The sequence below is a fragment of the Sus scrofa genome, chromosome 6 (genome assembly GCF_054392235.1).
Source record: "Sus scrofa isolate SSC_HxYL_T2T_F1_AM1 chromosome 6, Sscrofa_HxYL_maternal_Yorkshire_Landrace_v2.0, whole genome shotgun sequence".
Lineage (NCBI taxonomy): Eukaryota > Metazoa > Chordata > Mammalia > Artiodactyla > Suidae > Sus > Sus scrofa.
In genome coordinates, this window is record NC_139388.1 from 98085624 (window position 1) to 98110863 (window position 25240).

The 25240-nt window shown below is 45.2% G+C and overlaps 1 protein-coding gene across 3 annotated transcripts in view; it reads right to left on the minus strand.

Moving 5' to 3' along the window:
* Positions 1-20336, minus strand: part of GNL2 (G protein nucleolar 2) — a 24483-nt gene extending 4147 nt beyond the window's left edge. Inside the window, exons 1-12 of one of the 3 annotated variants that reach the window (XM_021095967.2) lie at positions 20140-20336; positions 18441-18525; positions 16850-16944; positions 15091-15230; positions 12299-12483; positions 9591-9657; positions 8535-8693; positions 7898-8011; positions 3568-3696; positions 2016-2120; positions 1056-1214; positions 640-753 (exon numbers count right to left, since the gene is read on the minus strand). In XM_021095967.2, the coding sequence (XP_020951626.1) occupies positions 640-753; positions 1056-1214; positions 2016-2120; positions 3568-3696; positions 7898-8011; positions 8535-8693; positions 9591-9657; positions 12299-12483; positions 15091-15230; positions 16850-16944; positions 18441-18525; positions 20140-20203 (1416 nt within the window). In that variant the 5' untranslated portion in view covers positions 20204-20336. Of the gene's footprint in view, positions 1-639; positions 754-1055; positions 1215-2015; positions 2121-3567; positions 6030-6130; positions 6433-7897; positions 8012-8534; positions 8694-9590; positions 9658-12298; positions 12484-15090; positions 15231-16849; positions 16945-18440; positions 18526-20139 lie in introns of those variants that run through there. The other 2 variants (XM_021095968.2, XM_084963928.1) reach the window with 2 other exon arrangements.
* Between the last annotated feature and the right edge of the window lie 4904 nt (positions 20337-25240).

Genomic DNA, 25240 nt, shown 5'->3' on the forward strand with positions numbered 1-25240 from the left:
GTCCTGACCACCCCGCTTACAAAAGCCCTCCTTTGCCCCCCATAAATCCTTCGCCCTGTCTTAGTTGCCCTCACAGCAATCGGTATTTCCTGACACTATACGCTTATTTGTTTACTACCTGTCTCCCTGCAGTATAAATAAAAATAAGTATTTGATGGCCAAAGACATGAAAAAAATGCTCAAATCACTAATTATTAGAGAAATGCAAATCAAAACTGAGGTACCACCCCATACTAGTCAGAAAGGCCATGATTAAAAATGGCCATTGTCACAAATAACAAATAAGAAATGCTGGGGAAGGTGTGGAGACAGGGACCCTCCAACACTGTGGGTGGGAATGTAACTTCGAACAGCTACTATGGAAAACAGGACCGAAGTCCCTCAGAAAACTTAGATATTCCTAAAATAGAGTTACCATATGATCCTGCAATCCCATCCCTGGGCACATATCCAGACACAACTACAATTCAAAGATGCATGCAGCCCTATGTTCAGAGCAGCACTGTTCACAGCAACCAAGACATGCAAACCTCACTGCGGCGGAAAGACCTACCCCAGAGGAAGAGGACGGCAGTCCAAAGACACCACACCCAGGTCGGTGCCCTCGCTTTCCCAGAGGCAGGTCCACCCTGTTCTTACCTGGGGGGTGGCCGGGGGCTCAGCATTGGGCGGCTTGACAAAGAAAGGAATCCGGCCCCTCTGCCAGTCATTGAGGACCATCTTCCCCACGGTCCGCAGGTCGGGCTCTCCACCCTGAAACGTCACAGGGAGATGCCCAATTAGATCCAAACAGCATAATCAGAGTTCCCTGCGGGCCTAGTGGTTAAGGACATGGCAACGTCGCGCTGTGGAACAGGTCTGATCCCTGGCCCGGGAACTTCTGCATCCTGGCTGTCCCAGTTGTTCACCACCATCTATCTGCCAAGTCCCACACTTCAAACTCCTCAAACATGCATATCAAAAAATGGTCCTTACCTCCCCCCTCCACACCCCGCCGCCCCCTGTGCCTGCGGCTCGCCACAGTCTGAATTCTCACAATTCTCAGTCTGGTTCACCTTTAATAACTTCCCTGTCCGGAAAGCCAGCTTCTCAAGAAAGTCCTCAGCATTCTCCCAAGAATCGATCTTGTACGTCTTGCTGATATATTCTGGCTTTGCTCGTTCAAGTACAGCACCAATGTGGTCTTCAGGAGTCTTAATTTTTTCAACTTGAACCTAGACATTGATGGGAAATCTCTTGCTTACAAACTTTATTATGGAAGCAGTGAAGCTCCCCAGTGTGCTCTGTAACAACATCTGAAAAGAGATTTCAACACCTCAAAGCAAGTGGGGCCTGGCAGGAGCCTGTCACCAAGGTGGCACGATGGTCGGTCGGCTGAAAGGAGCACCACAGAAAGCTGACCCCGGCACAGGACCATGAACTCAGCTCAAATCGCAGCGCACCACAACCCAACTGTGCAGCTTCCGCAAGCAGTTTCAACTTGGGGTGCTTCATGCTACTAACTCGCGGAAATGGTTGAAAGTCTGCTGGTCCCAGGACACGGAGAGAATGGCATAGTTTAAGACAGGAGGGGAGGAACGGGCACAGGATGTATAGCCAGAAGCCCCGGTTAAGGTTAAGTGGACCCATTTAAAGCGCTTGGTCGTCTTCAGAAACAAGTGAGGAAATGACTGAGTTCCAACATGACTCAACCCATAAACCCACGAAGATGAATTATCGCTAAACATAAACAGGCCCTGCTTCCCTCTGGGTCCCGTGTGTAAACTCCAAACTCTTTTGTGGGATGACATTGACCAGATATGCCCATGGTTCCACTAACTCCTCAAACAGGCTTAAGTGGAATGGAGAGGCCGCCCTGTTCAGTGTCATGTTCCTCAAGTTTGGTCAGACAGGCTGACCCCAAACTGTCTGCTGAATGAGTACAAAGCAAAGGTATCCAGCGTCTCCCACAGAATGCTCCCCCGCCCCCCGCCACCAAAGGCAAACAAAGAACCTCTGGGGACCAAAATACTCACGACTCCTTTCAGCACGATGTCCGTCTCTGAGTCCTCGGAGGGGTAGACCACACCCGGACAGTCGATGAGGAAGATCCGCCGCATCAAGGTGATATACTGCCAGACCTAAGGCGGGAAGGGTTGACGCCTGATGCGCATGAAGCTGCGGTGTGTGTGTGTACAATGCCAGACCTAAGGCAGGAAAGGTGAGGCTGGCAGGGGGGTGGGTGTGGGTCAGGGAGGAGGTGTGTGTGTGTGTGTGTGTGTGTAGCAACCTGCCCAGGGAGGAGGTGTGTGTGTGTGTGTGTGTGTGTGTGTGTGTGTGTGTGTGTGTAGCAACCTGCCCAGGGAGGAGGTGTGTGTGTGTGTGTGTGTGTGTGTGTGTGTGTGTGTGTGTGTGTGTAGCAACCTGCCCAGGGAGGAGGTGTGTGTGTGTGTGTGTGTGTGTGTGTGTGTGTGTGTAGCAACCTGCCCAGGGACCAAGACCCTCTTCTATCTGTGCTATGCATGAGGCCCTTCCACAAAGCACAAACTACAGTTACTAGAAATGATGCAAAGGCAGGATCTCCACAGAGAATCATGCAATCGCGTCCAGCAAAGCTTTCTCTGATTCTGAAAAGTACTCCTGGATGTCTGACACTGCTTGGCCCCTGTTCTTTCAGCAGAACCAGGCGCTCCCCAAACACTCCATGTTCCCAGGTAGGGCCCTCAACTTGCCAAAATCCACCAGAATGCCGTTTTCTTTCTTAACCCAGGCATCAAATATCTTTGGGTTAGTTTTTTCTTTGTCTTTTGTCTTTTTTTTGTTGTTGTTATTTCTTGGGCCGCTCCCGCGGCATATGGAGGTTCCCAGGCTAGGGGTTGAATCGGAGCTGTAGCCACCAGCCTATGCCAGAGCCACAGCAACGCGGGATCCGAGCTGCGTCTGCAACCTACACCACAGCTCACGGCAACGCTGGATCGTTAACCCACTGAGCAAGGGCAGGGACCGAACCCGCAACCTCATGGTTCCTAGTCGGATTCGTTAACCACTGCGCCACGACGGGAACTCCTGGATTAGTTTTTATGTTTGTTTGTTTTTTAGGCCTGCACCAGTGGCATATGGAGGTTCCCAGGCTAGGGGTCTAATCGGAGCTACAGCTGCCGGCCTACACCACAGCCACAGCAACTCTGGATCCAAGCCTCATCTGCAACCTACACAACAGCTCACGGCAGTACTGAATCCTTAACCCACTGAGCAAGGCCAGGGATTGAACCCACAACCTCACAGTTCCTAGTCGGATTCGTTTCCACTGTGCCACGATGGGAACTCCTTTGGGTTAGTTTTGTTTATCAAAGTAAAAGGCTGGAGTGACAATCTGACATAGACTCCAATGGCACATACCACATCATGCCAAAGGCATGCCGTGGCACACAAACTACTCTTAGTCTTATCACAACGGGCAGAAACCGCTCCTAAAGGCCCAATGGTGAGCTTCATCCAGGAGAAGCAGATAGAAATCTCCACATCCTGCATGATCACCCTCCATGGAAATAAAACATGTGCAAGTAAGACCCTCGGAGCCAGATGTACCTTTGTTTCACCTGCGATGGGGGCCACGTTGCAAACTTTCTTGGAGCGCAGCGTGTTTATCACAGAGCTCTTGCCAACATTGGGATAGCCGATGAACCCCACGCTGATCTGCTTCTTGTCAGTGTGCAACTGTTCAGAAAAAAAAAAAAAAAAAACCACCTTCACGCAGCCTGACTATCCCTGGGGACAAACAGGCTGTGTTCCCTGGCTAAGATAAAGAATACAGCACAAAACTAGAGCTACAATGTGATTTAAAGCCCAGACGAGCACCACCTGCTTTGTCGGAGTGGGATGCATACATACACCCATCAATAAATCAGAGATGAGTCAGCTCCCCAGTCACTCGTGTAAAATTATTCTTGCAAGTTTTAAGGTTAAAAGAATGTAGGCTGGGAAACAGGAGGAAACAGCTTGTTAACGAGTGATTTAGAAGCACACCATCCACCGAAGAAATGTCTTCAGAGATGAGAACCTCAGCAGATCCACCAACTGGCAAGCCCGTGACCCACCCCTCCTCTTCTATGTACAACGCAGTTTGCATTTTCAGGGCCAAAAATAAACAATGAAAGAAAAAAGAAAAAAAAAAGGGGGGGAGTCTCAAAAGTTAGCCTGCTAGGTGAAAGTATCACGGGGGCAGAGCTCAGGGAGGGCGCCCACAGATGGCCAGGACTTCTGACTAGAGACGGCAACTGAGCATCCACACCCGCCTCACTTTTCCACTGGATGAACAGCAGTGGGAATCAACACACGCAAACCCAGAGTGACAAACATGGGAAACCAAAGCCATGAGCTGAGACAACACAAACCAACATGTGATGAGAACAAAATCCTAAAAAGGAGTATCAAACCTGGCCCACCACAAAATCCGAAAGCTACGAGTCTGTGAAGGTGAGGAAACTAAAAAACCCAGGAGTTCTCTTGGTGGCTCAGTGGGGTGAGAGCGCAACTGGTGTCCGTGAGGATGTGGGTTCAATCCCTGGCCTCACTCAGTGGGTTAAGGATCTGGCGTTGCCACAAGCTGAGGTGTAGGTCTCAGACGTAGCTCGGATCCAGCATTGCTGTCTGTGGCTGTGGTGTCGGCCAGCAGCTGCAGCTCTGATTCAAACCCTAGCCTGGGAACTGCCATGTGCCACAGGTGCAGGCCTAAAAAGGAAAAAAAAAAGAAAGAAAGAAAAACTAAAATCCAGCAAGAATACTGCCAATGAATCACCAAAGGCCTTGGAAATCAGCAGGACAGATCCCTCTGACGGGGGCCAGAACCCCAGAGGACCAGTGGTCGGTAGGAACGGTCACAACTCTGCCTTCAATTGCTCAGCATGTACATCCTACTTCTTACCCCAGAGCCCGAGCAGGTAATTTTTTTGAAACTCAGCATGTCTGAAAATACCTTTAATTTTTAGACCTGAAAGGGACTCGAGACTTAGAGACAACAGTAGCTGAAGTTAGGTGTTCCCAGAGTGATCAGCTTTCTGAAAGTTTAACTACTGACCGGGGAGACATCAGGCCCCCACTCCCACAGGGCTCCCACACAGCCTTGAGTTGGAGACTGAAGGCACCTTTCTGGGAACTCACAGGCCCAGGCGTAAAGGCCTGCGGGTGCTGACAGCTAGGGTGTCCCCCAACAAAACACTGGGTTTCTACCCAGTCTCTCTACAGCGGTCTCGAGCTCAACAATCCCACCCTTGGCCTAAAATTTCCATCACCTTTTTTTCCCCCTTGCCGTCTCACTCTTAATATGAATGGAAGACCAAGAATAACCAGACACTTGAAGTGCGACTCTAGCAGGAAAGAGAGAAAAACATAGAAACTGGGAGGAAACAGTCAACGTAGGAAAACGTAGAGGAAAATGTCCAAACATCACTATCATCGTCGTCGTTCTCAGAGACAGAGAAGCTAAGTGTATCGATGAAACAAGAACAGGCTGTGAGAGGGGGCAGGCAGAGTTAAACAAGAGCTCTTAGAGATTAAGAATCAAAGGAGTTCCCATCACGGCTCAGACTAGTAACCATGAGGACTCGGGTTTGATCCCAGGCCTCGCTCAGTAGGTAAGGGATCCGTTGTTGCCGTGGGCTGTGGTGTAGGTGGCAGATGCAGCTTGGATCCTGCATTGTTGTGGCTGTGGTGTAGGCCGGCAGCTACAGCTCCAATTCAACCCCTGGCCTGGGAGCCTCCATATGCTGCGGGTCTGGCCCTAAAAATCAAAAAAAAAAAAAAAAAAAAAAAGAAAAGAAAAGAAAAGAAATTAAAAATCAAAAATAAGAGGCAAAATAAATTTTGCGACAGAACAGCTAAATAAATGAAAAGACCAAGCCAAGGAAACTGATCAGAAAATAGGGGAAAATGTCATAAATGTACTGAAACAAAGGAGTAAACCAAGAAAATTCAAGAAAATGGAGTTCCCTGGTGGCCTAGTGATTAAGGATCTGGTGTGGGCACTGCTATGGCAAGAATTCGACTCCTGGCTCAGGAACCTCCACGTGCAGAGGCCCCCGTTCCCCCCCAAAAAATCCAGTCTTCTTTTTTTTTTTTTGGCCACATTTGCAGCATATGGAAGTTCCTCGGCCAGGAATCAAACCTGAGCCACAGCTGTGACAGTGCCTGACAGATCCTTAACCTGCTGAGCTACCAGAGAACTCCTGGAAAAGTCAAGAATTAAAATGGGGGGGGGAGTTCCCATTGTGGCTTAGCAGAAATGAATCTGACTAGCATCCATGAGGACACGGGTTGGATCCTTGGCTTCGCTCAGCAAGTTAAAGATCCGATGTTTTTGTGTGCTGTGGTGTAGGCTGCAGTCGGGGCTTGGATCTGGCATTGCTGTGGCTATGGTAGAGACGAGTGGCTGCAGCTCTGATTTGACCCCTAGCCTGGGAAGCTCCATATGCTGCAGGTGCGGCCCTAAAAAAATAAAAATAAAAATAAAATTAAACCAGGAGAAAAATAAATAAATTCCTGAATGAGAACAGAGACGATGGGGGGTGGGGTGGGGAAGGGGTGGATGTGCATTTCCAAGGAATAAAACAGGACAAATATCAGACTGAAAGTCTCATCTGTGCCTAGCTCACTGAACAATAATAAAACCATCTAAGGCACATCACTGGGAAATTATAAAACAGGAATTTTTCAAAAAAGATCCCAGCCACAAAGGATTAAGAGTCCGAATGCCTTCATGTTTCTCAATAACAACCTCAGAAGCCAGAAGACAATCCAATGTGCCTTCCACATTCTGAGAAGAAGTGGTGTGAGGGTAGAAAGACGGTATTTCCAGAATGCAAGGTCTCAAAAAAAGTTCCTTCTAAGCACTCTTCTCAGGAAGCTTTTGGAAAACACCTTCTGGCAAAAGGAAGGAGTAAATCAAGAAAGAAAAGGGATCCAGTGAATAAGGGAGCCAAGAGAGGCAACAGCCATGAGAATGCTGAGATGCCGGTGAAGGAAATCCTGGGACGAAAGACCCTGCAGTGGCCTGGGGAGCAGCCAGTCACGCCCGCAAGGGAGGTGCTGGACATTCTGCAAGTTCCCGCACCACCAGGGGATTTGGGATATGTCAGTGACAAATAAAACAGAGCTAATGAACACCAGACAAAACAGAAGGTTCTATTAGGAAGGAATTATAATCACAGCACTGTGGATCAGCAGGGACTGACATTTCAGTCATAATAACGTAAACACTGAATGAATAATAGTTTAGCCAAATGTTGTACAAGGACAGGGAGAGGAGGGAGGGTGGGGTAAGAAACCTAAGCCTTATTTTCCATAGTAGGAACTTAATAAATACCTAAAACTGGGGCAAGAGAAATGAAGAAAATCATCAGCATGTATAAAAACTATGGGAGAAAATACCAGCAGTAACTGCCTTAAGTTGAAGAGTTTCTTCTGGAAGCACGGAGGGGTAGGACAGGGGACACGTGTGTTTTGTCAGAAGCCAGGTAGTTAAACACACGAATACAGAGGTGCTGGTACAGAAAATGAAGCTTTGAGAACGTGTGCCTTGAGGGCTCCCATGAGGAACTGACTCTGACCAGGGATCTGGGGCTGGAGTCTGGCAGGGCACCTTCCAGGCAGAGAGAAATGCACGTCCCTAGGGCCCAGAGTGGGGACACCAGTGTGCAGAGGGGCTCGTAGCCCAGCAGAGGGTGGACCTTCGGGTGGCAGGGAAAGGGCAGAAAGGGTGGGGCGGGGTGCTGGCTGAGCTAGCAAGTGTTTCAGAAGCCCCTGTCTTCTCTCTCAGTGCAAACATCTCCAGAGCGCACCATCCTCGCTACCAGGGCAAGTAAAATTCTCACCCAAACCCACAGCTCCCCTGCTCCAGGGAGGGCAGGACAGCTCTCGATACCTTTCCAAACTGCCGCAGAAGCTGAATAAATGCTCCTTTACCAAAGGGGTTCGTAAGACTCGCATGGAAAGCAAGTGTCGGGTGATCCTGGGAGAGGACAGCCACCCATCGCTTCTGAAGGGGGAAAGAAAAGAAACGGGTCAGCTTGTTTATGTGCAACACAGGAGGAGGCAGAGCTTGAACGACAGGACAGTACTTCAAATACACAGCTGTCTAAGGAAAATGTTTTTTTTTTTCAATTATGACAGTTAATGCTTTGTCTTTTGTCTTATAAACACAAAACAATATTCCAAAAATGCCTTCATTGCTACTAAATGCAATGAATGTAACATAATGCGAAACAGGCCGGGGTCGTGCAGCCGCCCCTTCTGAAGAGGTGCACGTCATCCGTCCTGTGGGTACGGCTGTCCCACTGCCAACCATCAGAGGATCAAAGGTGACTGCCCACCATCACTGAAGCCCATCTTCATTTTGTTTTCAATGAGGACACTTGATGACTACCCCCTCAATATGTGCGACGCTTTAACTGCTGGCCAAAACCCTAGTGACCACGAGGCTGACTTACTTATGGATCACTTGGAACCTGCATGCGCTGCGTGGCCCCGGCCGTCTGTTTTGGATTAGCAGCTGTACTTACTGTTGCCCAGGTTGGAACGAGGTCACATTTGTTAAGAACAAAAATGAGGTGTTTCCAGGGTTTTTCCTTTTTCAAGTAAGTCTCAATGTGAGGGGAACGGGTGCCCATTGGATCTCGAGCATCAAGAACTTGAACTACAACATCTGATGAATCTATCACCTGCAAATTCAAAGAGCCGAAAGCGACTTGATAGAGTATAAGCGCAAAATGCAAGAGAGAAGACATTGAAGGGAACTCGGGAAAATAAAGTAATAACAACAGAGATAACCTCCAAACAGTCTCGGGAAGAGAGCAGGTCGCAGCCGATCTCAAAGCCCAGTGACTGGTATTCCAAAAGGCATTTTCAGCCTGTATCTGAAATCTGTCACATTTCAAAGAGAACTAACTTGGAAGAAACCAGTCTTATTTCGTGACTGCTATGCATTACTGACTAGAACCACTCACTTCTTAGATTAGACGTCTAAATTTCTAGATTATAGGTTTGGTGTATTTTACCAAAAAACCCAAAAAAGTTATTTTGCTTTCATGGTACTAGTTTCCTATTATGTCATTGTTTAACTACATGATTACACCTGAAAGTCTTTGTTAACAAGCATATTACTTGCGGGCAAACGCAAAACTCAGCCAGATGAAAAGCACTGGACCAGGACTCAGGAGTCCCAAAGTCTCTTCTACTACCCACTGATATGAGCTTTCAAAATGTGCATTCTCATCTGTAACAGAGAGGGCTGGACGAAGTCACTGCCAAATTCCCATGCAGCTCTAACCAGGTATGAGAAATCTAAACAGGAACATCATTTTAGCAGGTAAACCAAAGAAATACTGACAGATAGTATATGAATCTATATGTCGTTTATACTGAGTAATAAAAAACCCCAGTTATCTAGAACAACGGTACAATGTGGACGGCCACATCAACCCTGTTTTCTCCGCGGGGAAAGGGCAGAGGAGTGTGTGCTCTGTCTGACAGAGCTTCAATATATCCACGTCCGGTCTCCCAAAGATGATCACGGAAGTCAAAGAAATCACTCAATGAGAGAGAATTTAAAGTCTTACCTTGTAGAGTTCACCCCATATTCTTTTGGACTGTCCCTTTTTATATATCTCTTCTTGGGCTTCATTTCTAAGTAAGAAAGGATTCAAAGTGAGCAACTGAAGCATTATAAAGATTAAAAGGATGTTTTCAGGGACAAGTCAACCATGTACCGAGGGAAAAGGAAAAGGCTATCAAAACTAGCTATAGATGGATCAAAATGAAACTATTTATTTATTTTTTGGCCACACCTGTGGCATATGGAAGTTCCCAGGCGAGGGATCAAATCCACGCCACAGCTATGACCTACGACACAGCTGTGGCAATGCCAGATTCTTAACCCACTGTGCCACAGCTGGAACTCTCCAAACTTAATTTACAAAGTGACTATGTCCATAAAGAACAGACTTCTGGTTACCAAAGGGGAGAAGGGATGGGGAGGAATGGACTGTGAGTCTGGGATGAGCAGATGTAAATTATTTTATATACAATGGATAAACAACAATGTCCTATATTACAGAGCACAGGGAACTATATTCAATATCCTGTGATAAACTATAATGGAAAAGAATATGAAAAAGAATGTCTCAGTATGTGTTGCTGAATCATTTTCACTGTACAGCAGAAATTAACACAACACTATAAATCAAATATACTTCAATAAAATAAATTAAAAAAGAATTTTTTTCAGTGACTATAATAAAATCCCCTTCAACAGATAAATGGACCAAAAATGTGGTGTATACATAAATGGAATATTGTTTAGGAATAAAAATAAATTAAGTACTGATACATGATACAACCTGGATGATCTTGAAGACATTATGCTAATGAAATAAGCCAGACACAAAAGGACAAATACCATATAAGTGCACTTACAAGAAGTACTAGTCCAAAGAGTAGTCAAACTCCTAACAGAGACAGTAAGTAGAATGGTGGTTGCCAAAGGCTGAGGGAAAGGGGGATGGGGAGTTAGTGCTGGATGGGCTCAGAGTATCAGTTTGGGATGAGGTGAAAAAACTAGAGGTAGATGGTGGTGATGGTTGTATATCCATTTGAATGTACTTAATGCTACTAAATCTTATGCTCAAAAATGATTAAAATGATAACTTTTGTTATGTATGTTTTACCACAAAAAAATTAAGGAAAAAAAAAAGCAAAAAAAAAAAAAAAAAAAAAGTTTTCTTGTGGCGCAGTGGGTTAAGGATCTGGTGTTGTTACTGCACGACATGGATTCGATCCCTGGCCTGGGAACGTCTGCACGCCAAGGGCACAGCCAAAAACATTTTTTTTGAAGGAATAATACAAAGGAATTAGCAGTACCTGAAGCATAATGTACACTTCACAGCTCCCACGTAAAGCGAAACTTTCCTGATAAGGCTGAGCATCTGTTTATTTACTAGCCTCAAAGACACAGACTAGGTGTCCTTGAAACAAAATAGTTTTGTTTCTCTCCCGTGACCAACTGCACATTTTTGGAGGTAGAAAAAATTCAACTCAGCAGAAGCATATGAAGTCCAAATAGCTCCAAGAACAAATGAATTCATTGCCTCTTTTTGCTCAGCCTTAGGCAGCTTAACTTGACCTTTAGGAGGCTCGAGGGTAGCAATGGGCTGGCAACAGCACTGAGGCAGGACTGCAAGATGGACAGCACCGCTCTGCCGGGGCACCTCAGAGACACGTGAGGGGACCCAGAGACCTAAACTGGTAAAGACTCTCTGGAGGGTAACGGGACAGCCGCCTACCAAAGCCTGCCTACTCCTGGATGTTGTCATTCCCCTAAGACTGTCCCTGGAGAATAATTAAGAATGAGAAAGAATTTAGTCACATTGATGTTTTACCCCTGCATTGTTTACCAGAGGGAAAAACTATCAACAGCAAAAATGTCCAACTGTGGAACTGGCCACAACCAAAACCTACACTGACATGAAACATTACATTGCTGTTAATTAAATACTGACATGGAAATACATTCTTTTTTTTTTTTTTTTTTGGCCACACCCGTGGCACATGGAAGTTCCTGGGCCAGGGACTGAATCCAAGCTGTAGCTGCAACCTATGTCACAGCTGCAGCAGGCAATGCCAGATCCTTAACCCACTGTGCCAGGCCGGAAATATATTCTTAATAATTTAGAAAAGTATACTACGATAGAAGCAAGTTAAAATATAGTCTTAAGCTATTGTATTGAAAGATGAAAACTGCATGTAAGAGAAACATCTAGGCTAACACACATATCTGTTACTGATTCTTGACCTTCTCTGGGGTGTGAACCCCTATGAGGCTATGATGAAAGTTAAGGATCCTTCCACTCCTCCTCCCCACCTCCCTAAAAACAACAAAACATCACCACTTGTATGCGTGTACATAAATTCTCCCTATTATCTTTGGTCACAGAAACTTTAAAGACCATCCATGAACCTCCCAAGTGGTTCAGACACCCTAGTTAAAGAAATCCTGATAGTCACCAAAATACTGACAATGCTTAACATAGGCAGTGGAATTATGAGCACTTATTTTCTTTTTATTGTATTTCCAGTGTAACTATATACAAGCCACCTTAAATTATTTTCAGTTTGGTTCCAATTTCACTAATTTTTCTAGCCTAAGGGAAGATGCTAACTCTCCATCTCTGAGTTAAATCACTGCATTTCTTGCAGGTAAATAAGTGTAAAGAAAATGACCGTTGCAGAAAAGCAAATGATGAGACATGCATGAACTTGAAAACTGTACCTCACACCAGTGTCTTCAGCTACCAAATCACGATCCTTGCCCTGGTCGTAGCTCTCAGTGGACATTTCTGCATTTTCTATAAGTGACTGCATATCACTTGCAAATAAATTTGGTCGCTTCCTCTGTGCTTTAGGGCCAAATGTAGTTTCGAAGCTTTCAGTATCAAGAATGTGCACCTTTGAATTCTAAAGAGAAAGGGGAGTTACAGGCAAAACCAAGCAAAGCACTGAGAAAAAGCAAAAAGTTCAAAACCTACCTGGGAAAGGCTTTCTGCTTTTATTTTTGCAAAGCTCAACCCGTACCCAAATTATAACATGGATGCAGCCTGATTTCAAATCAGAAAAGCTTATTTAAATAACAAAAGCACTTGTTCCCCTCTTCTGAAGTTCTGTAAGCTTCCTTGGCTAAATACAAAAGTAATACAAATAGTCAAGGCAAATATGAATAGCTGTGTAAGACTTGCCAAAAACTCTGCTTTATTTCATTTATCATAAACTTTAGTCAAATGTAATTAAGGCTACAACGATGAAAACTGACTTCTCTTTTCTGACCATTTTTTTAAAGCTTTCAAACAAGTGCATAAAATTCGCCAAATTCACAGATTTTGTCAAGGACAATCATGCTCAAATTTGTGTTTTTTTTTTTAACCAACTGTAAATGCCAACTTTTTCTTGGAAGTTAATTTCTTTCATGGCTAAAAGGAATTGCTTGTTTTGTAAGATGCATTTTAGTTTCAGATAACATTTTCCCTAATTTAGGTAACGTTTTTATTAAATGCACATGGAAAGTCTTCAGATGAAAAACATCTAGCAAAAGTCCAAAATAATAGTTTAGATGTGATAAAAGGAACCTGATACTAACTAGAACTTGATGTGCCTGTAAAGGAGTTACGGGCATAAGAATTTTTGAAGCAGGATAAAAGTCAAAGTTTGAGTTAGGATCTACCACGTAACAGAATGTTAACAGTCGGCAGAGAATATCCTCAAAATAAATTTTTTAAAAAATCACCCTCTGCCCCTCAGTACAAGCTCCTCTGTAAACACCAGCTACTAAACACGGAAGACTGAACCACCTCAGTGGCTTCCGAACTTAAAAGACCCTCCCACCCCAACTCCTGAAGATCCTTACGCTATTATCATTTTCTCAGATTCTCTAGCCCATTTCTTAGTTTTATGCACAACTCTCCAACAAAGGAATCGCCCCAAACAGAACAGTGACGCTTTACATGAGAACTAGGTTCTAATGTCACTAGGAAGATTACGATCAAAATTATCCTTTGGAAAAACATCTCTTAACCTATAAAGCACAGTATATACATGGATTTGTGTAAATAAACCTGTACCTTGGTAAGTAAATAATAGGCAGCATATAGTAAGATACATACACAAAACAAGTTACAGTATCTGGACTGCAGTATTGCTGCAGAAACCTAGCAATTACAATGCACACACAGGTGAATGTGCAAAAGTTAAAATTAAAAGCATATTTGATTTGACTCCACGTGGCAAATCTCAATCAGATTTCGTAACGAGTAGCAGATCTCACACTAAAATTAAAACAGGTAAGGTTTTCAAGATGAAAGCAGAAAACTCATCCGTGAGTGACTTTGACTACCCGGCTGCACCAAAACACAGGCTGCCTGCTGCAGCTGTGGGCCCTTCATTCTATGTATCAGACATTCAGGCAGTGACTCCTCGGGGCACTGAACAACTGGTATGGGTAACAAAACAATACATCCATAATAGAACTTCTCTGTTCTTCTCATAAACAGGATTCAATAGTTGGTTAAAAGGATGGCTTTAGGGAGAAGAGACGAAGAGAACAAGGGAAATGAGCAACTTGTCTGTGGTTCATGAATTATACTCATGTGTTTCCCTGAAAGAAAACAGTCCCTCTGCTAATAGGTGCCATTCTTCTAGGCCGTCATAAAACAAAGCGTAATTGACAAAACCTGAGGCAACGACCAGGCCTTGGGTTTTAGTTCTGTAAGTAAACACTTTTCTTTGAACTGTTTAATCCATGTATGCATGTCAATGTTTTCTTCCCCTCCTTATGCTGGAACCGAAGCGCTGTGCTGACGTACATTTCTGGGAATTATTATTCAATGCAAATAAAAACGTGTGGCAAACATTAGGTCGCTTCTTTGGATCCCACGTGAAACTCACTCCACTCAAGCCAGAGCCCGTCCTTATTGCACTTCAACCATTAACAACCCATCTGACCGGCACCCTTTCCATCAGCTGAAAAGAGTCTCCAAGGAGCTCAATGGAAGTGGAAAGTACTCAACACCAACAGGCTGGTCTCCCTTGTGCCACCCCTAATTCCACCTTTCCCCAAAGTTTGAGGGAGTTACCACTTCAACAAGTCTGCCTACCAAAAATATTTAAAATAGTACTGGTAGTTGCCATGATCTATTTAGCTCTAACAAGGTGGCAGCTTAAGTGCTCACTATGTGCCAAGAGCCTTAAGGATGTTTCGCCTGCATCCAATCACCCGAGGAAGTGGGTCATCTTGACTTTCCCAGTCAGGGAAGTGAAAGCCCACAGAGAAACCTAACTAAGGCCACAAGAAGGGACAGATCAAAGATTAAAATTCAGCCCTGACTCCAAAGCCTGTACTTTGGTCCACTAAGTTACTGTACCTCTCTGACACAATAAGGTTCATACTAAAGGTGAGACCTTTAGCAAAGGAGAAGTTTCAGAAAGCTCATTGGTCCTGCAGCAGGAAAAACAAGGGACAGATATGGTCAAGAGAGCTCTGCCGGGAGTTTGCCGGGGCATCCTCCTTCTTACATGAGGCCGGATTCGATCATGGAGCAGAGACATGGGTAACTTGCTTTGCTTCATGACAACTTTGTATGGATCCTTCAAGACTGTGTCCATCTCCTCTTGAAATTTTTGTAATGATGACTGTTTAATCACACGTGTATTTCCTGTTTTACAAAAGAATGGTGCCATTTAATAAATAACTCTTTTTTTGCCTCTGCATCCACCTTCCCAACGACACAGAGAAAGGCCAGACTTTAAACTGCCCTTACTCACCCAAACACCTGATACATCCATTCCATGGAGCCATTTGCAAACTTAAAAGAAGGAAAAAACCCAAAAAACAAAAAACTGCCTCTCCTGCACTCATACACTATGAACTAATCCACCAACCCAGACACACAAAGCATTTCAGTAGTTTTCCAAGTCCAATTTCCTGACTGGATGAAACTGAAAAAATAAACATCAGTGAATGGAACTGGGTCTGGACAAATGTCCTACTTCCTGCCAGATCCGGCAAAGAAACGTGGAGCCAATCACAGCTGATCAGTTAGTATACTCAGAGAAACCCGACGACGCACAGAGTAAGAGTCATGGCTACTGTTTTTTGGGTTATGAGGCTTTGAAGGGACTATTAAATTAACCTATAAAGCCATGTCAGGGAACAAAATAAAACTATAATACTACCCGGAGAACACCTTGGGAGTGACAGATCATATTCACCAAACAGCACTTGGCAACACAAATGCAAAACTCAAGGTGAAGACAACAAGGACTACGGCGGTGGTGATGATGGCATAAACATACTGATTATGTTACACTACTTGCCAGACACTATTCTAGGCACTTTACACAGGATATTTACTCATTTAGTTACCACAACAGTCCTATGAAATAGGTGCTATTTTTATCTTCATTTTACAAATGAAAAAAGTGATGAACAAACCTAAGAGCTCGCCTGTGGTCCCAGATACAGCAAAACTAGGCTTCAAACCCGGGCGGTCTGGATCAGTCACAGTAGCTAGCCACTATGCTAAACGCTTCTCAAAGGAGTTCTCTTGGGACGTTCTTCTGTGTTGCACTTTCCTGGGGGGAGTATCCAGCTCAACAAAAGACCCAAGAGATGTTCAAAGGTAGCGGCCATCTGCCCCCCAGCACAGAGGTCAAAGAGAAGGCAGAGCCTGGAGCCTGAGCATCTGACGTGCCCACACCCGGCAGTGGCTGAGCGAAAGGCTGAAAGGCCAGAAGAAATGAAGGTGGAGTTTCCAAAGGAAGAAATGCTGCCTCCCGGCGCCTATGTCGATACTGCTCTCTCCTGGGGAGCACCAACGAGAGGTCCTTTCATTGTCACTCGGTCCCGAATACAACCCCATCAAAGAAAAGGTGTTCCAGAGCTTCAGGTCAAGGCACTTACTCTTCAAGCTAAAGGCACAAACACACCTGCAAGGCACCTCTCAAAGGTCATGCCTCCAGGCAACGGGAAACGAGGAGACAGCCTTCTAAGGTCTGGGAATGCTAGTCACTGAGGATGAGCTCACCTGCTTAGGAGGGTTTACTCCCAATGAACAATGATGAACTCTTAAAAATAAGTCATTTATGGAAGCCACCACCGATACTTTTCTCTGCACTTTTCCCAGGGTGGGGACGTCTTATCTCATCCCTTTCTCAAGTGGTCCTTGACAGCCCCCTCCCCCTCAAACACCTGCTTTTTAGACATCTGGACATTCTACCCTTCTCCATACAGTGCACATTTTCTTGAGCAAAAGTAGCAGAGGACGATACTCACCAAACCACTTTATGTTTGGCTCCACTCTCGCCACTGTGCCAGAAGCCACCGTTGATTGATATTGCAGAGGCTTAATCACTTTACCACGGCTGTTCCTAAATTGAGGAAGCAACAGATTTTGGTTGACGACAGAAAGGCAACAGGAAAATTGGGTTTACAGAATACTCCTTCCATCAAAAGGACCTCGCCCCACCCTCGGTTTTAAGTGATCATGAAATACAGACTTCAGTAAACAAAAAGTACTTCTACATTTGAAACAGATTGCCCCAAAGCCATTTAACCTCTTGCAACAGAGCACGTAATGATTTTTGCTTGATGAATAACAACTAATGCTCATGTTTAAAAATCTGTTTACTGTTTGCTTTATAAAAAAAAGTCACATACTTGAGTCTTTTGGGATAATTATTTGAAGGCTGGTTTAAATGAATTTTAAGCAGAGGGTGATTTATGTTGGAACTCAGAATTCTAAAACAAACTGCAGAGTAGGTGACTAAGGCAGATTAAGTTCACTGACATTTGTGTTTTAGACACATCTTTTAGAATGGATGAAGAATCCAATTACCAAACAAATTAAGACCAGCTCGCAAAATGCCACACTCAGCAAGTCCCCGTGACAGAGGCTGCCTCAGCAGAACTCAGAGTTGTGATGAGTTTCCAAGTGCTGCAATGTCGTGATTTAAAAAACAAGTTTTCTGGCTGCTTTCATGATACCGTTCTATATGCTTTATCAAAGAAAACCAGGAGTTCCCGTTATGGCGCAGTGGTTAATGAATCTGATTAGGAACCATGAGGTTGCAGGTTCGAACCCTGCCCTTACTCAGTGAGTTAACGATCCGGCGTTGCCGTGAGCTGTGATGTAGGTCGCAGACGCGGCTCAGATCCCGAATTGCTGTGGTTCTGGTGTAGGCCAGCAGCTACAGCTCCGATTGGACCCCTAGCCTGGGAACCTCCATTAGCCACAGAAGCGGCCCAAGAAATGGCAAAAAGACAAAAAAAAAAAAAAAGAGAAAAAAAAACTAGATTTCTGGAGTTCCCGTTGTGGCTCAGTGATTAATGAATCCGACTAGAAACAGTGGGGTTGTGGGTTCAATCCCTGGCCTCGCTCAGGGGTTAAGGATCCAGCGTTGCCGTGAGCTGTGGTGTAGGTTGCAGATGCGGCTCGGATCTGGTGTTGCTGTGGCTCTGGCAAAGGCCAGCAGCTACAGCTCCAATTAGACCCCTAGCCTGGGAACTTCCATATGCCTTGGGTGCGGCCCCAGGAAAAAAAAAAAAAAAAAAGAAAAGAAAAGAAAACCAGATTTCCATCTGACAGATGTCCACCCTGAGATTTAACAGGTCAGTGGTGGAGGCCAAGGCTGGGAGGAACGAAGAAGGGAGGGGGTTGTGGAGCATTGCGACACAAGCACTATTTCACCACCCACTCCTCAGGTCTTTAACCAACAATTTAAGGTGTATCACATAAAATGATATTTGAAAATACACTACTCTTATCTGGAGGAAGTGGGGGTGGGAACATGAAAGGGTCAACAGGTGTCAGCTACAAGCCAAGAGCATTTAGGAAAGGGGGAGGGACGAGAGTGCCCACACTCACCTGCGCTCCTTCTGCCTGTACATATTCAGGCGGCGGATTGTGGCCCGGTCCCTCATGTTCTGGCCTCCTGCGCCCTGCACTCGATCTAGCAAACACAGCAGACCGGCACACTTTTTGATAACCAGCAAGTCCAAGCACAGCCACTGCTTCAAACACACCAACCAGTTTGCTCAAAGTAGGCAAGCTGCCCCCTCATGGCAAACTCCCCACTTTCTCCATGTGCTGCTCCCACAAAATCATTACAGGAAGCTACATGGTATATGCATGACAAAGCGGACAGAATCTTGAACCCTCCACAGGACTGAGTTTGATAACGGTAACAGGTACTATTTCTGAGCACTAATTATGGCACTTTACTAGTCACATTACAGGCATTATACAATAATCCTATAAAGACAGATACATTATCCCCATTCTGCAGGTGAGAAACTGAGGCACAGTAGGCAGACATCTCGTACAAAGCCACAAATGGCAGAGCCAGAATTTGGACAAAAGCATCTGGCCACGACCTGTGTTCTTAACTACTAAGATGCCTTCCTCTGGGCCTCAGTTTAACAAATACTGAGCACCTGCTATAAGCAAAGCATCATGAAGACTATGATTCTAATACATATATGTTCCTAATGTACCAGCTTTTTCATTTCCCAATGTTTGATCTCAGTGTAATCAACAGCAAATAAATAGTAATTCTTGCCTTACACCTCAGAGAGAAAAAGGACAAATGAGCATACTGGCCTGGCTTCTCAAGTCACCTGTCTACTCCTGAAGTGATGCAGTAGAAAACAGACTGAAATCACAGGACTGGTGGCTCTACTACTCACTAACTGTACCAACTGTGACAAGCCACTTGCCCTATTTTGGCTAGGTCTCTTCATCTATCATGTCTTGGTCTGTAACGGCCTTATCGGGTCTAACTGTAAAATTCCAGTCTACACCAGCGGAGTAATTTATCAGCAATCTAGGGAAAACATTCAACATGAATCAAAAATTTAAAAAAAACCCTTAAGCCATATCTTAATACATTTTATTAACCAAACCCGAATGGAAGGGACTCCCCCCAAAGTTATCTTGTTCATCTTGTGGTGGAACCTCACACACATCTTAAAAAACATCTTTACTGAAATGACTGTAGTGATTTATCTGCAGCGTTTTCTATGCACTTTACCAGACGGGACGACCCCAAGAGCCAAATCTACAATTCCTTTCTCATTTCAATGGTCAAAGCAAAGGTGGCAGGCAAGTGTGGGCCAGTGCAAAAGGCCAGCTGGGTCGGGCTACATCCCTTTTAGTCTTGATTTCATCTAATTTACTTTTAGTAATTCCTTGAGCTGGAGAGCTGGACTCATACAAGACTGAACTATATTGGGGAAGGGGCTTCAACACGTGACACACACAGGAACACAAGAAGTCACATTTAAGAGCCCCCTGACAACTCGGAGCTTGCACCTCTCAGTCGGAGACGCCCTAAGACTGCCAGGCCTGAGTGTTCACTTCTCCCGGCTTTAGACCCATTGCCTGGCATCTAGTCTTGACGGACGTGCCAGAGTCAGCCCTCCTCAGGGCCTCCGAACAAGGAATTATCCTCCTTCTCATCCTCAAAGGCCACTTTGCTTGAGCTCAGTTCATGTAAAACCACCCGGCGTCCCTCCCCCCAAGCTTCCTCCAAAGCCCCACCCTCCGCGAGCCCCGCTGCCTGTACCGGGATTTGTGCTGGCATTAGAAGGGTTGATAGTACTCCGTCCTTTGTACTTGGGCTTCACCATCTTGCCGAAGGGACGGGGACCGGAGTGCTGGGTCCGGCCTGTGTCAGGTAAAACAGCTCTTAACTTCCCAAAACGAACCGAGGTCACCCGCTCGAACTACGCTGGACCGCGTGCGCAGGCCGACGTCACTTCCGCTCGCACCCCGTGCTTCCCCCGAACGACTTCCGGCGAACGCGCGCCGCCGCACTCCTGGCTCCGCCCCCGCGCCGGCCTCTTAGATGTTTCCTTGCGTCCAGCCCCGCCTCGCTTTCTCCCTAGCAACCGCCAAGCTACATTCCATAGCAACCGCCTGGTTACCCAGGACGCGCGGCCTAGAACCGCTAGTGGAGTCCACGCACAAACTTAGGTGCCTCTTCCCAGGTCAATGACACAAGCTTGAGTTTAATTATCTTCTGAATTTGTCCTCTAAGCCCTTCCAAACGTCGCCGACCACACAGCAGCTAAATACCAACTAGATCTTGTCACCCTTCTTAAAATTCCAGAGAGAGAGAAAGAGAGAGAGATTTAAACTCTTGGCCATTCCTGCAGAATTCTGCATGATCTGGTCCCTGCGTATTTACTTGACCTCATTTGTACCTCCCTCCTTCTGGTTATTCTGACATTTACACTGGCTGTTCCTTCTGCCTGAATCATCATTTCCCTAAACCTTTGCATAGCTAGTTCCTTCTGATCTTTCAGTTCTTAGCTCAAATGTCACCTACTGGTAGGGTTGCAAGTGTTAGCAAATAAAAAAACAGGATTGCCCAATTAAATTTGTTATTCTTTCCCCAGTTAAATTTGAATTCCAGATAAACAATGGAATATATTTTAGTATAAGTATGCCCCAGGCAATATTTGGGACATACTTATACTAAACATGTTTATTATTTATATGAAATTCAAATTTAATTGGGCATCCTGTATTTTATCCGGCAACCCTTTCTTCTGGGAGAAGTCTTTCCTGTCTAATTGGTCTAACTCAGCCATCTCCCATTCTTCTGTAGTTATTCGCTTATAGTATTTGGTTGTATTTATTTCATGGCACTTATTCTTACTTGAAATTAGGTTGTTTCCAAGTTTATCGGCTGCTTCCCCCAAACTGGATTGCAAGCTTCTTGAGAGTAGAGACCTCAAAAGTTTGTTCACTGCTGTGTCTACAAGACTTCAAAAAAACCTTGAAATATAGTAAGGACTAAATACATATTCACTGAATGAAGGAATGAATGGATGACATCTTAGCTAGGGCTGCTATAAAAAAATACCATAGACTGAGTGGCTTAAACCACAAACATTGATTTCTCATCATGCTGGGGGCTGGGAAGTCAAAGGTCAGGGTGCCCGCATGGTTTGGTTCCTAGTGAGAACTCTCTTCCTAGCTTGTAGACATCTATCTTCTCACTGTATCCTCACAGGCTGGGGAAAGGGGAAGGTCACTGGTCTCTTCCTCTCCTTAGAAGGGCACTAATCCCATCATGGGCTGCATCCTCATGACCTCATCTAAACCTAATTATCCTCCCAATACCATCACATCAGGGATTAGAGTTTCAATACATAAGTTTTGTCAATACATAACATTTAGTCACTAGCAGATGGGAATATCTCCACATTCCTGAAGGGAAATGAGGGCAGTAAGACCTAGCAGTTTCTGTTTTGACTAGCTAAAATAAAGTCTCTAGGTGTCTGTGTTTCAACCTCCCTCTTTTTTTGGCACTTCAAGTTGCCAGGAAGGGTCCATCACTGTGGTCCATCCTCTCCTACGGGAGAGGCCAGAGAAGAAGTACTTAGGCAGGAAGAAGGTGGATCCTGTGCTGGCGTGTAGCTCATCCCAGAAAAACAAACAACTTGATATAAAGTGAGGTCCTCGAATTGTGGGACGGATGACTGAGTCTGTGAGTCTGAAACAAACAAACTCCCAAACATTCTTTCTAGAGAAAAAACAGGCCATGCCCTAGACAGGAGTGGGAAATACCTTCTCTCCCTTGAGAATCACTTTTATTGCCCCCAGGGCAATAGCAGGAGCTTAAACACAACTTTGCTGAAATGGCCCTGACCTTGACACGGTGTTTGAAGGAGCATCTGAGAGCTGGTCAGAAGCAACTTCATGCCCTGTGAAGATCCAAAGTTGTCCCCTTCTGCCTCACACTGTCCCTTTGGTCCCCTAAACAAGGGTGCAAAAGCCCACTTCCAGAGAAGAGACAAGGATAATATGTTTCTGATGCCTCAATTAGGTTCAAACCAGAATAAACACGAATGGCAAAAATCAGCCCATGAGCTCATTCAAGGCTTTGATCAGAGACATAATTTCATTATGAAATTTTGAATCAGGCTGTTGTGAAGTCTTGCCAAGGAGTTTCATTTTCCCAGATGATATGGTGGGTTGTTTCTCTCCTGTTCTCATACTCAGCTTGCATTTAACATATGAACTTTCCATCTATTTTTATAATCTGATCCATCAATCCTTTTACAGCAGTATTTGCTGATCCCAACAACCAACTTCAGTTCTACCAGCTGATAATAAACCTGATCCAGGAAGGTCAAGCTAAACTTATTGGTTTGGTTTGCTTGCCCTGCTCACCGCGCATGTCATATGTTTCCCACATATATCCTTCCTGATGTCATGGTGACCGGAGGAGTCAAGACATACCTCCAGGCCTATAATTTCTCAGCTTTAAAACAGACGTGTTAATTTACCTACCCAGAAAGACTGCAGTGTGGTCATGTGAATTATGGTACTTGAAAGACTTGCGTGCCCGGTATACATCGTGTAATTGGGATGCTTTCTTTCCCGCCAAACCCAGGCTTAGCGCCCCACTCCCTGGAATCTGGCTCATAGGAAGCACAGGTTTATGGGCATGGGAATGGAACAGAAAGGTGGTTTGAAATGCCAAGCTTTGGGCCACTTTTTTTTTTTTTTTTTTGTCTTTTTGCTATTTCTTTGGGCCGCTCCCGCGGCACATGGAGGTTCCCAGGCTAGGGGTTGAATCGGAGCTGTAGCCACCGGCCTACGCCAGAGCCACAGCAACACAGGATCCGAGCCACATCTGCAACCTACACCACAGCTCACGGCAATGCTGGATCATTAACCCACTGAGCAAGGGCAGGGACCGAACCCGCAACCTCATGGTTCCTAGTCGGATTCGCTAACCACTGCGCCACGACGGGAACTCCCTGGGCCACATTCTGATTGGAAAGAATGGACTGGTGTTTTCACAGGATGGAGAGAATCTTGACCTAGTTTCCTTCTTCATTCTGTAAAAATGTTTGCATTGGGATCTCATGGACAAGTAGCCTCAGTTTCTAAAGAGGTGTTTTTTTCAAAGTGAGATCTGAGGGCCAGTAGCATCAGAAACACATAGGGGAGCTGGTAAAAGTGCAGACTCTTGACGTTCGCCCAAGACCCACTGAGATCAGACCCTCTGGAGGTGGGACCCAGAGAATATACACACTTATATATAATACACACTTTTATTGGAGTATAGTTGATTTACAATGTTGTGTTACAATGTTGTGTTAGTTTCAGGTGTTTAACAGCAAAGTGATTCAGTTATGCATAGACATTTATCCATTCTTTTTTTCTTCTTTTTTTACAGCCACACCTATGGCATATGGAAGTTCCCAGATTAGGGGTGGAATTGGAGCCACAACTGCAGGCTTATACCACAGCCACACCCACACTGGATCTGAGCTGCATCTGTGACCTACTCTGCAGCTTTCGGCAATGCCAGATCCTTAACCCACTGAGTGAGGCCAGGGATCGAACCCTCATCCTCACAGAGGCTACGTCACTGAGCCACAACTGGAACACCTGACATATATCCATTCTTTTTCAGATTCTTTTCCCATAGAAGTTATTGCAGAATATTGAGTAGAGTTCCCTGTGCTACATAATAGGTCCTGGTTGATTATTCATGTTATATATAAAACAGCGTGTATACGTTCATTTTAAAGAAACTACTCAAATGATTCCTGTAAACACAAATGTCTAAGATCTGAAAAGCAAAACCTTTCCCCAAAGTCCCCCTGAAGCTTCCTGATGGGCTGACTGGAAGGCAGCCTGAGTAAGACCCAGCTCCTTTTCCACCTATCCTAAATTCTCTTTTTTCTCAGCAGAGCCAGCGTGAGGAAGGCTGCGGCAGTATCTCATGCACTCTGAAAATATATGTCTTGGCTCTGCCCCAAATGCCTTGATATTTATGCTGCAGCCCGAGGGTCATTATCCTTTGGCAAGGCTCCATTGTAAGGCCATTAGCTCTTAATTAGTGCCAGCTTATTGGTTTAGCCTTCCCAGTTGAACCAAGAGCAGTGGCTTCTCTGTTCAGCCTCCTGTGTCTCTCCTCTTTCAAGTCCTGCTAAAGCAACCCCTGCCTGCTGAGGCCAAGAGCTGGGCCCCTGGAATGACCACTTCTCAGTGTGAAACAGTTAACAGCCCCCACACGGAGGCTCCTGGGCCCTGGAAGAACAGAGAAGCACCTGGAATATGTTTTGGGGGTTTTGTTACATTCACAGAGAACAAAAAGAGAGAGGCCCTGTTCAGGTAAAAATGAGGGAATAAACGAGAGGTAAGGTGCTTTCAGTTGGAGCTTCATGGACCAAACTGCCCATGTTTTCAGTCTATGATGCCAGGGAAGTTTTAGACAAGCCTGTAGCAGCTGGTGGGCTGATGGCTATGAAAATCTGTCAAGGAGTTCCCATTGTGGCTCAGTGGTAATGAACCAGATTAGTATCCATGAAGACGTGGGTTCAATCTTTGGCCTTGTTTTTTTGGTTTTTTTTGTTTTGCTTTTTTCTGGGTTTTTGTCTTTTTAGGGCTGCAGCCCCGGCATATGGAGGTTCCCAGGCTAGGGGTCTAATTGGAGCTACAGCTGCCGGCCTACACCACAGCTCATGGCAATGCCAGATCCTTAACCCACTGATTGAGGCCAGGGATTGAACCTGCAACCTCATGGTTCCTAGTCGGATTCATTTCCACTGTGCCATGACAGGAACTCTGATCCTTGGCCTCATTCAGTGGGTTAAGGATCCGGCGTTGCCATGAGCTGCAGTATAGGTCACAGATGT